Source organism: Protomyctophum parallelum (genome assembly GCF_964188405.1).
Source record: "Protomyctophum parallelum genome assembly, chromosome: 1".
Lineage (NCBI taxonomy): Eukaryota > Metazoa > Chordata > Actinopteri > Myctophiformes > Myctophidae > Protomyctophum > Protomyctophum parallelum.
In genome coordinates this window covers 67,511,016-67,526,031 of record NC_139697.1, presented here as the reverse complement: position 1 = coordinate 67,526,031, position 15,016 = coordinate 67,511,016, and the positions used below count along the sequence as shown (strand labels likewise).

Here is a 15,016-nt window from a genome sequence, read left to right as displayed (position 1 = left end):
TCGTCCATGGGGACGTTCTATAGGGGTCCCAACTAAATGATTTGAGGGTTCCTGGCTGCAGGATAATCCTCAGCCGGAACCAAATGGACCCTTAACGTATACACTCTCGTATCCATACACTATCAGAGTTAACCCATTTTGGGGCGGGAACCCCTTTTGGTGTTAGCATTATGCTATATGCTTTAGCTATTGAAAAATAGCAGATCTACAAGCTCGTAGCTTGTAGGTCCCTGAAAGGAAATGGTTTAAGAAACATTGGTCTAGACGGGCGGGCAGAAACACACACACACACACACACACACACACAATAGAAGATGGACTTAAAAAAAAGACAGACCGACGCAAAACAGATGGACAAACACAAACTCCCCCATTCTGCCTTCTTTGGCCTCGGTGGAGAAGATAGAGAGAGTGCTCTTTCACCTCCATGAACAGGTATAACGTTAGCGCCATTAGCCTATCGGGCTACTAAACGTGACAAATGACTCGATAACGTATAGAAAGGGAACCCGACGCCGCTGAGCGGGAACGTCGAGAGAGAGAGAGGTGTGTCCACGCCGACCACCACCGAGCACATCACATGACCGCGCAGCACTCGTTCTTCCGGCGCGCGTTCCTGTAGAACACCTTGGACTGGAAGCGCAGGTGCTCCGACTTGGCCACCAGGTCGTCCAGCCTCTCCCCGCGCTCCAGCAGGCTCTCCACGGTGTCGTGCAGGATGACCCGGGTCTCGTCCAGCTCGGCCCGCGCCTTGGTCAGTGCGTCGGCCTCCCGGGGGTCCTGGTACCGGGCCAGGTGCGCGTCCAGCAGGCCCTCGTAGGCGCGGACGGCGGCGGCGGCGCTGCTCTCGGCGCTCGTGGTGTCCACCCGCGCGGAGGAGGAGGAGAAGTCGTCCAGCGCCTTCTCCAGCAGCGTGAAGCAGACCCTCTGCGGGTACTCGGCGTCGGCGATGAGCACGGCGGCCAGGCCGTCGTTCCTCACGTGCACGTGGCAGCGGTAGTCCTTCTCCCGGACGGAGGCGCGGCTCCCGGCCGGCGAGCGCTCGGCGAGCAGCGCGCTGGTGAAGGCCATGAACTCCCGCGCGCCGGAGCGCTGGAAGAAGCCGAAGGAGGAGAGGCTGTACGCCGCCTTCAGGAGGCGCACGGCCTTGTCTGAGTCGGACGCGTCGCCTTTGTGGAAGACGCTGAGGCTGTAGAGCTTCATGCTATGGCTGGCTATAGCGTCCTTGGATCGAACCGATGTCGAGTCACAGATGTATATATGATCACTGTGTGCTTGTAGATCTGCTATTGTCAATGGCATTAGACTTTAATTGGATTCATTAATCGGCAGCTATAAAACTAGTTTGATCTCTGCTATTCAGGGGCTGATGGGAGTGTTTTGTTTTTATTCCACGCTAACACACGAGTCGTGGATACTGTTCGGATCCCGACGGAAAACCAGGAACTCAAGGCCACCTGACATTTGTAGCATGCTATGCTGGAACAATGACACATGTCCCCAAGGTCACCGCGCACATATCTCCAATCTTGGTGACATCATAGTCACGCCCCAATATGGCATTCCGGAGTCAGACTGTTATGTCATCATCATTAACGGGCAGTCCCCGTCCAGACCAGGTAGACGGTAGTGTGACGGGAAAATGGGGAGACAGATGGGGGGGGGGGGGAAGGGGGGGGACCCGCAGAAACGGTCGTCAGGATCGGGATTCAAACCCTTTTTTTCAAATGTTTTGAATGAAGCGAGGGGCGCTCTTATTATCATCATACATACAGTACATCTCATTCCGGGCCAATCACAATCTGCGTGCTCATCTTCGCCGTCAAATGTTTTTGTTTTGCGCAATGTCTGCATTTTTACACAAACACTCAAAGTTGTCTGTTCATTGTCAATATGGCATTTCTAATGTTTGTCTAGGGCTGAGTTTGTGCACACACACTCCAAAAGCTGGACATAATGGTAGTATAGGGGCTATAGCGCCCCTCAAAAAGCTAAATGTATAGGACACAAAAGGTACCTCCTCACCCAACTGTGTTCTAGAGTCAATTCAATTCAAAGGGCTTTATTGGCATGAGAAAACATACGTTTACATTGCCGAAGCAGAGTCAATCTCTGGACCGCAAGTCAAATAACAACTCCCCTCCTCCCCCCCCCTCTCCTCCCCCCCCCCCCCCCCCCCCCCCCCCCCCCCAGTGGGTGGGCTCCCCCTCCTGTCTCAGGGGCAGCTATGCCTTCTACAAGTCGGTGAGTTGCAGAGCGGAGAACGGCGGTCCGCCGCAGGTGTGGAAGCTTGGAGAGTTCTACTACGCTCGATGTGGCCCCCAGGAGCCTGTGTGCATAGCAGAGGTGAGTGAGTGGGCCCCCTGTGGGCCCCTGTGGCCCCCAGGAGCCTGTGTGCATAGCAGAGGTGAGTGAGTGGGCCCCCTGTGGGCCCCTGTGGCCCCCAGGAGCCCGTGTGCATAGCAGAGGTGAGTGAGTGGGGCCCCCTGTTGCGGCCCCCCTGTCCCTGTGTCGAACTACTAGGATTGTAACTGTATTGTTTGGGCTGTCGCCATTAAAACAACAAACAAAAGTTGACAATTAATTGTCATAGAAATAATTGAGATTTAAACAATGTAATTTATGTTTGCCTTTTTAGGCATCGTAATCAGAAGTCGTCATCACAGTGATGTGTTTGAACGTTATGCCAAATAAGTGTGATTACTTAATAATTGTGACATCCCTATATCGTATGTATTGTATGACGTTGCTGAACTTTTTTTTTACAATTTAACTAATAAGAGCCGGGGAAAAGTTTAATCTTGACCATTGGGTCAACTACTCTGATCTTGCACTTAATGCTGCTATATTTCTCAAAGTTGGTTCTGGGCTGTGGGACCCCCAGGGGTCCTTGAGGAGGGGGTTCTGTGGGGTCCCCAGCAAAAAGTGGGGTTAACCCATTCTGACCTGAGATCAGATTCTAAAAATGTCTATTACATCCTGACAGTTTCATTATTAACCCATTCTGACCTGAGATCAAGATTCTAAAAGTGTCTTCGATTTTTAAAAAATAGCAGACCTACAAGCTCGTAGCGCGCCACTCGGTGGCGCGCTACGAGCTTGTAGATCTGCTATTTTTCAATAGCTAAATTATAACATAATGCTAACACAAAATGGGGTCCCCAGCAAAAAAGTGGGGTTAATGTAGCGTTGCAATCATTTGAACCACTTCATCCATTTTAAACTCCGGGATACATTCAGACGTATACAACAGATCTACAAGCTCACATTGTGTCTCTTCGCGCCGCACTGCGAGCTTGTACGTCTGCCGTTTTTAAGGAAATGTTTACTAGCATTTGTTGTAAAGTGTGTTCCTTCCCCGTTTGGTGAATGAATGCTCTGCAACTCCCTCGCCAATCAGCTGTGATTAAATGACCACAGCTGAGCTCGTTTACCTTCAAACGCTACATGATCCCAGTAGCCTAGCGGGACGGTTTTAGTTACCCTATAGTCACATTAATGTATTCATTCAATCAATCATTCATTCATTATTGATAAATAATGAATTGGTTTCATTAATATCACCTTTTTTCACATCAGATTTTTGTTACCAGGGTTTCCTCTTTTGTCAACAAAAGAGTTATCCTTTTAGCCCGTGTACATTTCTGACTAATAAAGTGTTCAATCAATAAAAAATAAAAAACTGTATTTGTTATACTTTTTATTTTTGGATTAATCACAGTCAACGTGGTTCCGCGAGCACGCTCGATTAGCTCAATGGTAAAACATTTCAGCACTTCAAATGCTATTCATTTGTTTTAACTTGTCTTTTGCCATTTTAAGATTATTTACAGGCAATTTGTTTCATATCAAAAGACATGTCCTTTTTCTCTCAGTAATTTTTTTTTAAAGTGTAAAATTTAAATAAATGACATTCAAATGCTCTTTATTGCACACTGAAGGTATTTTAATTTCTCTTAACCAGGTGACTCTGCTGTGGGAGGACCTGTCGCAGCGCCATCTCCTGGCCAGCTCCAGACTCTACTTCCTGCCCGAGGACACACCTAAGGGCCGCACTCGCGAGCACGGAGAGGTAGTGTGTGTGTGTGTGTGTGTGTGTGTGTGTGTGTCTGTGCGCATGCTTGCCGTGGTGGACAAGTTACTCAACCCTTAGTACTCGAGTCAAGATAATCCTGATCAAATATGACTCAGACTACAAATGAAAGTACAAAGTACACATGCATGGCCATGTCCATCATGTAATTATTTGAGTTAAAGTACTGGAGTACGGTTTTCTTTAAATACGTCTTCTGACCATTTTAAATAACTTCAAAAATAGTGAAATTAAGCTCATCTACAAGCTTGTAGATGTGCTGTTTTTGAAACGGGGCTTATATTATAGTTAATCGACAATGGTTTGTTTTTGTACATTTGAGGCCCTTCCTAAGTTCCTAGTCCCTTCTGCTATATAACTGAAATAATTCAAACTAAAGTATACAGACGGTTACTGAAAAAGGGGTACTTATTATTACTTAAGTGCGGTACTGAAGTAAATTATTTGTACTTTTTGTTATGGTCCACTACTGGATTTGTGTTGTGTTTGTGTGTGTGTGTGTGTGTGTGTGTGTGTGTGTGTGTGTGTGTGTGTGTGTGTGTGTGTGTGTGTGTGTGTGTGTGTGTGTGTGTGTGTGTGTGTGTGTGTGTGTGTACTGTGCACATGTTGGGGGGATGGTCAAGACTTTGTGTGTTAGTTAGGGATGGGGGGAGGGGGGAGGGTCGCGCTGGACTGGCCTACCCTGTTCATGCTTTAATGATGACTCATTGACACATTCATTATAAACCGGTTGTTGAAGAACAAGTATCGAAAGTATAGCGATATATATATATATATATATATATATATATATATATATATACCACAATAATGCATTTAATTTTTATAATAGCACTTTGCATTTGCATCTGTAGAAATTATCTTCATGTGAAAGTCCCGAGTTGAGATGAAGAAAATGCCAGCACTCATTATTTGTCCTTTTACATGACTTTATTTACATCTGAGACTGAAAACGTACGCGTTCGAAGACAACAGGAAGTGTGGTATTTATGCATGCGTGTGAGATACAATCAACAGTAATTGAACACAGGTGTAAATCATAGTCATCTTACACAGTATCAATAAGAAGTCTCTATTTATGGTACCAAGACAGGATAAATATCATGTAAGCACAATAGAATAAATGGTAAAATAAGAAAATAAGAATACATCACAATGAGCTATCATAATGAATGTGGGGCCTGCCCCTAAAGTGCCTGGGAGGCTAATGGACTAAACAGACAATGATACATCTTAAACCCATTAGAAATGTATAAAGACAATAGATAGATAGAAAAGTCCAGAGTTGAACATTTTATCCGAGTAAAAGTACAGATGTGTCTTGGCATCAAAATAGACCCGTGTGGTAGCCGTTATGCAGAACATATCCCATTTCATTTGCCCTGACGTACTCCTGTCCTATATTCTCCATTCTAGTGTCAGACATATTATCTGTCCTATAATGGCTCTGACCTCCTGGATTGTTTACTGCTTCTGTAGTGACTCTGATATCTGGCCTTTATTTTTTTATTTTTTTATTGTTCATTAAAACTAAAAACAAAACAAAAGCAGCTGTGGAAATAACATTAATCCATTCTGGGCGGGAACCCCTTTTGGTGTTTTAAACTAAGCATTATGTTATACTTTAGGCTTTAGCTATTGGAAAATAGCAGATCTACAAGCTCATAGCGCGCCACCGAGTGGCGCGCTATGAGCTTGTAGATCTGCTATTTTTGAAATATCGTGAAAATGCAGCACAAATCTTTGAATATATATTCTTTTAGATATATTCTTTTAATTATTATTTGTTCGACGTCGGGCCTAAAAAAAAAAATTGCTGTGAAAATAACATTAACATTAAATATAATCCATCTTGGGATCCACATAGCTCCAGTGTGGATGTCAGAATTTGGGTGACCATCGTGACATCGTGTGACAAAGGATAGACGCCTGGGGAAACTTACTTAATTTACAATTTCGGCATTTAATAGACTCTCCCCTCCAGAGCGACTTGCAATAATAAGCACAGTAAACACACAACATCAATGCATGGGAGGTAGTTTAGTGCCTCAAACTATAGGAGCACGGTCATCAGTCTAAAAAGTAAACAATATGTACTATGATACCAGGTAAACAACGATGAACCTAGCATCTGTCTAAAACGGTAACATGCTATCTAAATTTAAAAATAATTAACATTGTGGACAAGAAAAAGCATGCCTAACAAATGGCGAAGGTCTGCATGGTCGTCATGTTTAGGTCAGTCGCTATAGCCTCAACGGAAGTAGGGTTTAAATCGGGGGTTCCCAAAGTGGGGTCCGGGGACCCCCAGGGGTCCTTGAGGGAGTGCCAGGGGGTCCCCAGCTAAATGATAGTTTGTAACCATATGGACCCTTATGGGTCTGTAACTCTGAAAATAGAGCCGTAAAAATCTTCTCTTATGGTGGGTCCTAATAAGTCAAATGCATAGAAATAGTCATCTAGGATCGTAAAAGTAAACCAAAAACCGTCATCAGTCTAAAAACAGTATAATAAAACACAAATAATCTGTACATCGAAACTATAGGACGCCAGGTCAAGAAATGAACCTGGCTTAACCTTGTCTTGCATATGGCATGCTATCTCAATTACATTTTAACCCATTCTGGGCGGGAACCCCTTTTTTTTGTGTTTTTAGCATTATGTTATACTTTAGCTATTGAAAAATAGCAGATCTACAAGCTCATAGTGCGGCACCGAGTGCCGCGCTATGAGCGTGTAGTTCCGCTATTTTTGGAAAAATCTTGCAAATGTGGCACAAATCTATGAATATATATATATATATATATTCTTTCAGAGTGAAGGTTTCTTTGCTTCTGGGGGGGGTCCCTGTAACAACACATTTTCAGATCTACTCTGGGGGGGGTCCCTGTAACAACACATTTTCAGATCTACTCTGGGGGGGTCCCTGTAACAACACATTTTCAGATCTACTCTGGGGGGGGTCCCTGTAACAACACATTTTCAGATCTACTCTGGGGGGGGGTCCCTGTAACAACACATTTTCAGATCTACTCTGGGGGGGGTCCCTGTAACAACACATTTTCAGATCTACTCTGCGGCCAAATACAGATCATTCTGGGGCTCCTTGACATGACAAAGGTTGAGCACCGCTGACATAGAAAATGTGGTTTTTCAAAAAACCTCATTTATAAAAAATAAAAAAGGTCTGAATGGGTTAAAGTGACTAGTGCTCCAAATATACATCGTTTTTATTAGCGATTATTCCATCGTTTACCTTTGCTTAAGCCCGCAAGGTCGTCAGGGCTATTAGGGGCAAGGTGCTAGAATATAAAGTGATAATAAGGGAAACCTATATCTCCTCCAGTAATAACTATAATAGTCGTGGCATGTGTCCCAGCCAGGCCGTTTGTGTTCCGGGACCCAATGTTTTCCATTAACACCGTTTATGCATAGGTGAGATCTCATCCACACCACACAAATATATATAAATCTTGCTTTGACCTGGCTTCAAGCCAGACTTTCCACAAATATTATTATACGTCCCTGTGGACCTTCCTTAACACGTACAGGGTTATATATGCAGAAGGACTTGACGTGCTTTTGTATTATTATAATACTTTTCCTGGAGAAATGTGAGACGTTGCGTTATGGAGCGTTATGGATTCTGATGGTGAATTGAAGACACCGGACCACAATAGGAACGGGCCCTCTGGGCTTTTTTTTTGTTATCCTTTAGAATGATTGTATAACTGTACCCTCTGGTGGGCCTGTAACTGTAGCTCTGTTTTGTAAAGTATTCGATGCATTAATAGATGAATAACGTAATAGACGACACAGTGAAATCCACCGTGTTCTTTTGACCACATGAACCCTAATATAGTGTCCCTATTCAAAAAATATAAATAGCAGATCTACAAGCTCGCTCACAGGCCCCAAAACATGTCCTGTCCTCAGACAGGACGGCGCAATTTACAATTTACAATTCAGGCATCTAGCAGACGCTCTTAATCCAGAGCGATTTGCATTAAGCAAGAACAAAAAGGCATGGCAATACACATCCAAAGTAGTTATCATGAATACTATACTATTAACTATACTACTATCTAGTGCTATGTTTACATAAAATGCTGTCTAAGTTACATAAGTTGAGCCTTTGCATACGCCTGTAGGAGGCCATTAATAACCCTACTGTACTACGTCTCATGATGTCAACCACGGTTGCCAAGTCCGCTTGTTTCCCGCCAAAGTTAGCTTGTTTTTTTTCCCAGAGTTGCGTTCCCCCCCCCCCCCCCCCCCCCCCCCCCGAGTCGCGGGTTGCGGCTTTTTGGACTTGTTTAATACATTTGGTGGCTTGTTTTGAATATCAAACAAGCCAACATTTCTTTGATGTATATACCATAAATACCCATAGGTTTGGGGAGAGTATGAATCACATTGAGTGACAGAATGGGTCTGGTGTTCCAACTATGTGTGTAATAGTATAATAAATGACCAAAACATTCATAATTATAGACATACATAGAATTTATAATGATAAATGCATCAAATATTTAGTTATTAGTATTATATGGCGATATTATTGGGCTTGTTTTGGCTTGTTTTTCGAGGGAAGATTTGGCTTATTTCTCTCGCCAAGAGTTGGCTTGTTTTGGGCTTGTTTTTGGAGGTATGGGTTGGCTTATTTCTCTCACAAGAGTTGACAACACTGATGTCAACTCTATAGAATGGTTTCCACTGGGGTTGGGTTGCCATACAATACAGCAATATAGTTTGATTTGCAAACGAGTCTGTGAAATATTCCACACAAAAGACAGCATACCTAACTTTAGCGGACTGTTCAGAGACAAGTCTAACCAGCAAACATTCCAATTAATACAATGGAGTACAACTTCAAGAGTCTGGTCATAGATCAGCATCGTTTCAATAAACCAACTGAGTAACTAAGCAATAAAAAAGATCAGAGACCAGGTGGACATACTGTAATTTGCCCATGAACTGAGTACTGTCCAGTACTTTAGTTTACATCTCCGTGTATTTTACGTTGACTGTTTTAGTTTCCTTCCTATCCTTGTGCTCTAATGAATGCTGCTGTAATCTCATGGCCATTTGCTTAGTTTGACAAAATGGCCATGAAACTTGGCTCTGCCCTTGCGCTCTGGACAAGGAGTTTATCCTATGAATTTAAATTCAGCTCGATTCAATTTACAATTAAAATGTTTCGGCATTTACCAGTGACCCTTCTGCTGTCGCATCCGCGTTAACCCATTTTGGGCGGGAACCCCTGTCGGTGTTTTAAACATTATGTTATAATTTAGCTATTGAAAAATAGCAGATCTACTAGCTTGTAGGTCTGCTATTTTTTTTGAATCGTGAAAATGTAGTGCAAAGCTTTGAATATATATTCTTTCAGAGCCAACGTTTTTAACTCAAATCTCTGCTTCTGGGGGTGTCCCTGGAACAACATACTGTATTTTCAGATGGGGGTCGGTGCCCAAATACAGATCATTTTTGAGGGTATGCTTGAGAACGGCTGACATAGAAACATGGGTTTTTCCGAAAACTGTCAGGATTTAGATGACATTTTGTAGAATCGTTCTCAGGTCAAAAGGGGATTTATTAGAGAGAACAAATTACTTTTACATTGCCAAAGCATATTAAAATGAAACTACTACTACTAAATTAAGAAAGGTATGTACAATTAAAGGGAAATTTAAAGAACTGTGTAAACCGAGCTTTGTCACATTGCAACTTTTCAAAATTGCACATTTCCCTTTACAAGTAGTTGCAGGATAACTTGGGCTTTTGAAACAAATATGGCAGCAATATTTCAAGATATTGCAGTCACTTAGTATGAAACCAAGGCTGTTCTGTCTTTGAGGTGACTGAAATTCCCCTGTGGGCAGCGTTTTATTTTCTAAATTACATATTTTAAATAGTACCCAAATAGCAGCAGGTTTTTTTCCCCCAAATGTATTTAAAATGTGCTCTGTTTGTATATCATCTCTGTTTTTTCTCTGGGTGAAAACCTCACATGTCCAAAACAGTTACTTCAGGATCCAAATTCTCAAAAGTAGCATCTGGATCTGCTACTTGTGCCGGTTTTGTGTGGCGCTGTAGTGGAATCAAGTAGTGCTTTAATAATTTAATTTACAAAAACAAAAAACCCACCAAAAGTTGAAATATGGAGTTAACCCATTCCGACCTGAGGGGGATTCTACAAATGCCTTCCAAATCCTGACAGTTTTCTATGTTGTTCTCAAACATTTTCATGTCAAGGACCCAAAGAAATATCTGCATTTGGCCACCGACCCCCATCTGAAAATGACCCCCCCCCCCCCCCCCCCCCAAAAAAAGCAAAGATTTGAGTTAAAAACATTTGCTCTGAAAGAATAAATATTCAATGATTTGCACTTTGATTTTCAAAAATAGCAGACCTACAAGTTCATAGCGCGGCTTGAACGCTATGAGCTTGTAGATCTGCTATTTTTCAATAGCTAAAAGTATAACGCGATGCTTCAAACCCCAAAAGGGGTTCCCGTCCCAGAAATGCGTTAAGAGATATACAGTAGCCTATGTGTACCGAGATCATCTCGCTGCAATCTGAAATAGTGCAGTTCACACACAGAGAGAGAGGATAGGAGCCACAGAGACAGATTAGCGCTCTGTGAGGGGTTTCCTTTTTGTGGATTACCAAAGTTGCAGACGCTAAACCTGCAGTACTTTCAGCTGTGTGTGTGTGTGTGTGGGGGGGGGGGGGGTGTGACGGCCAGGTACTTACAGACAGTACTTCCAGCCGTGAGGGGGTTATTGGTCAATGGTGTGACGGCCAGGTACTTCCAGAGACAATGCTACAGTTTCAGCCGTGAGGGCGCTATATATAGGTGTGACCAGGTACTTGCATTTGAAAACAATAAGTGTGAACTGAAGCACCCATTTCACACCCTAGCAACTACTGTTTGTATGACAGAGCGGAGGTGCCATGGGGTGGGGTCGGGCTTTTTGGGTGGGGTCGAGTGTTTGGGGGGGGTTAAGGGGGGGGGGGGGGGGGGGTGTCCAGTGGTCGATGACGTACTTTTCTTTTCAGATGTTTTTATTATTATTATTAAAGAAATAGTAGCCCGCATGATACAACAATATGAAAAGTAAAAAGCCTGTTTTGAAAATGTTGCCTGAATAAAAGTACAACAAAATAGCATCACTGGCATCAAATAATTACTGTAAAATTGCCAAACTTTCTTTTTGAAAATAGCAAGTGCGTCTTGTATAGGCTACCTCCTATTTTTTTGAATAGCCAAAGTATATAATAGGGCTTGCGTCTTTAATGTTTACCAATATATATATTATATATATATATATATATATATATATATATATATATATATACTGGAGTGAAGTAAAAGTACTGCAGTACTTGTAGTGAAGGTACATAGTTAGTTAGCGGGGGTTGGTTGGTCTGTGTGTTCTGTGACGGCCTGGAGGAGTGAGTGAGCTAACACAGGATTGGTTGGTTGGTGGGTCGGTGTGTTGTGTGACAGCCTGGAGGAGTGAGTGAGCTAACACAGGAGGGATCAGTGTCGGAGCTGACAAACTGGAATAGGAGGAGACTCAGGAGAGACCATGAGGAGGGAGGGAGGAGGAGAGGGTTAAATATGACCATGAGGTGGGAGGGAGAGGAGAGGGTTAAATAAGTTTCATGGTGGCCAAAGCAGGCCAACCGGGGTCTCCCCCCCCCCCCCCCCATCAGTGTTGCCATGTCTGCTCACTATAAGGGGCTTTTTCTGTAGGCTAAGGTTGCTTGTAAATATAGGTGGTTGTGTGTTTTTGGGGCTTGTTTCTAAAGTGCTTATTTGGGCGTGTTGTTTTAAATGAGCTGCATTTCAGAATCGGCCTTTATTTGTCGCATCACAGTTTCACAGGTAAATAAACGAATAAAGAAATAATATTAGCTACACAAACGAATGAATGAATTTGCGACACTCGACCTTACACCATGCAAACTATAACCACAACCAGAACATCCAGTAGTCGTTGTGGTTGGTTAGGAAGGCAGTCTCATCAGTATAAAAACAGGAACACACAACGCGTTGTGATAGTCAACATGTGTTTAGTTAATTAGTTTAGTATCGCACCACAAATAATTGATCTCGGTTTGAGCGGTTGGGGTAGATCATTTCTAAAAGTATACTAAAACGGAAACTTAAGAGTACAAAGCAAGAACTAGTTGTATTATTATATTTCAAAACGGTATTTAGATTAGCCTAATGTTAAGATTTGGACGTTTGGAGTCATTCATAGAGCGGAGGGATTAATATTATTATTGTTAGACGAGAGAGTTAATCAGTGAGTTAGTTGATGTTGATTTTTAATCAAAGGAGCAGAAAAAAGGTTGGAATGACAACGCATTTGAATGAAATCCCCATTTTATCTGGTTTAGCTTCCAGACACAGACTATAGCAGAAAACGATGGTTCAGTTGAGTTCAGTTTAGTTTTATTTTGGTCATAGAATGAACATTACATGTATTAATATTTTAATAATATTGTATCATATTTCTATATTTTTTTTTTTGTAGAGACCAAAAGGGTTTAGGACTTTAGGCTGAAGCCGACTTTGATTTTCTTTTATTATAACTAAAGGTTTGCAGTGCAATTATTTCTCCAAGAGGGAATTTCACTGCATGTTGCTGTTTTTTCTCCACCTACGACATCATGCCCAAAATGGGATCTATTACTAATCGATTAGTTTAGTGAAATTATCATTATAATAGTTTATACAATCAATTAAATGTATCAGTTCCATTAACTGCTGCCCAGTAATCGCCACTTATATCATCGTCACAATATTGTTGTCGGGAGAATTATAGATGCATATTCTCCCCCTGCGTACTACAGCTCGCCTGAGCTCCAGAGATTCAGAGATTACTGTGTTCACGTATCATTTCTGTAGTTGCCTAGCAACGGCACTATTTAATTTTATGTAGGCTCAGCAACAGCATTATTTAATTGTATGTAATAAATAAATGAGTTTAACCCATTTAGACCGGACTTAGAAATTTAGAAAATGTCTCCTAAATCATGACAGTTTTCTGAAAACCCCATGTTTCTATATCGGTGGTTCTCAATATTTCATGTCAAGGACCCCAAAAACTATATGTAATTGGCTACCGACCGCCATCTGAAAATATGTTGTTCCAGGGACCCCCCCAGAAGCAAAGATTTGACTTAAAAACGCTCGCTCTGAAAGAATATATATTCAATGATTTGCGCCACATTTTCATGAGTTTTCAAAAATAGCAGACCTACAAGCTGCCGCGCTACGAGCTTGTAGGTCTGCTATTTTTCAACAGTTAAAGTATAACATAATGCTTAAAACACCAAAAGGCGTTCCCGCCCAGAATGGGTTAAATATTTTCCAAGAGATGGAAAAAACACATTACCGTATGGCTTATACTAGGAACCTGAAATGTACGGATTGCAGCTGCTGTGTGTGTGCATTGTGTGTCCTCAAAACTAACTGAAATCATAGACAGAATACCCTTATTGTTAGTTTTTATCAATATTTATATTGATAAAAATATACGGATATTTATAATATAATCCTTTTAAATTCATTCGATTCATTTCTCCAGCTAACCCTAACCCACAAATAAACCAAAGTACGAATAAAACTAAAACTGTGTGTGTGTGTGTGTGTGTGTGTGTGTGTGTGTGTGTGTGTGTGTGTGTGTGTGTGTGTGTGTGTGTGTGTGTGTGTGTGTGTGTGTGTGTGTGTGTGTGTGTGTGTGTGTGTGTGTGTGTGTGTGTGTGTGTGTGTGTGTGTGTGTGTGTGTGTGTGTGTGTGTGCGTGCGTGCCCGTCCGTCCGTCCGTCCGTCCGTCCGTCCGTCCGTCCGTCCGTCCGTCCGTCCGTCCGTCCGTCCGTCCGTCCGTCCAGGATGAGGTGCTGGCGGTATCCAAGAAGGTGGTGGTTCGGGTGGATGACCTGGTGAAGTGGGCGCGTGTGGAGCCCGCAGAGTGGAAGAAGGACCCCAGTGGGACCAACGGACTCCACAAACCTCCGCTCAACAACACCATCTGCACCCCCTGCAGCACCCCTGAGAACACCACCACCTCCTCCTCCTCCTCCTCCACCCAAAACAGCCCCCCCGAGCCCTCCACCATCTCCAGTGTACGGGACGACACCTCCGAAGACCCCGAAGACGAGACGGAGAGTAAGTTGTTCCACACACAGACGGGACAACCATGAGTTAACCCATTCTGGGCGGGAACCCCTTTTGGTGTTGCATTATGTAAAGCCTCATACATACTCCAGTTTTTGGTGATAGCTTATCACCGCGGTGTAGTTTTTAAAGGGTTGGAAAACTACACCATTATGTCAGTCACAGTGATGATCAGCTATCACCGCGGACACACCCATCTCTCTGTTTTTACTATCAGACAAGTCTTTTCACTCTGGAGCTATCACCCCGTTCACTGATTGGTCTAGAAGTTGGCTGGGCGGTCCACTTGGATTTATGTAAACCACAGGGAGGCGGGGTGATAACCTATCACCAAAAACTGGAGTATGTATAAGCCTTAATACTTTAGCTATTGAAAAATGGCAGATCTACAAGCTCATAGCGCGGCACCGAGTGCCGCGCTTCGAGCTTGTAGGTCTGCTATTTTTGAAGAATCATGAAAAGTGACATGAAAGTGTTTGAGAACGACTGACATAGAAAAACATAGCTTTTTCAAGAAAACAGTCCGGATTGTCCGGAAGACATTTGCTGAATCGTTCCCAGGTCAAAATGGGTTAATCAGGGTACTGTGGGACTGGGACATTTGTGGATCTTCTGTTTTCACTAGTTTGGGGTCCCGGGCCCCAAACGTTCAATTTCTCTTTGTTCAGCTTGAGATCAGAAAGAGAAATTTGGTGTCTCCTTCCTAGCCTCGGGCATTGGTTCCC

The 15,016-nt window shown here is 42.9% G+C and overlaps 2 protein-coding genes across 2 annotated transcripts in view; one reads left to right on the top strand and one right to left on the bottom strand.

The window, feature by feature from the left end:
* LOC310854610 (uncharacterized protein) overlaps positions 1-15,016 on the top strand; it is a gene marked incomplete at its 3' end in the record, with an annotated part of 33,170 nt that overhangs the window by 17,570 nt on the left and 584 nt on the right. The window contains exons 2-4 of the mRNA XM_083759285.1: positions 2,194-2,346; positions 3,965-4,072; positions 14,006-14,282. Of these exons, the coding sequence (XP_083615411.1) occupies positions 2,194-2,346; positions 3,965-4,072; positions 14,006-14,282 (538 nt within the window). The remainder of the gene's footprint in view (positions 1-2,193; positions 2,347-3,964; positions 4,073-14,005; positions 14,283-15,016) is intronic.
* Positions 577-1,203, bottom strand: LOC310872943 (synaptobrevin homolog YKT6-like; the record flags this gene model as incomplete). The annotated part of the gene is made up of 1 exon (XM_083785158.1): positions 577-1,203. The coding sequence occupies one exon, from the start codon at positions 1,201-1,203 to the stop codon at positions 577-579; it is 627 nt and encodes a 208-aa protein (XP_083641284.1).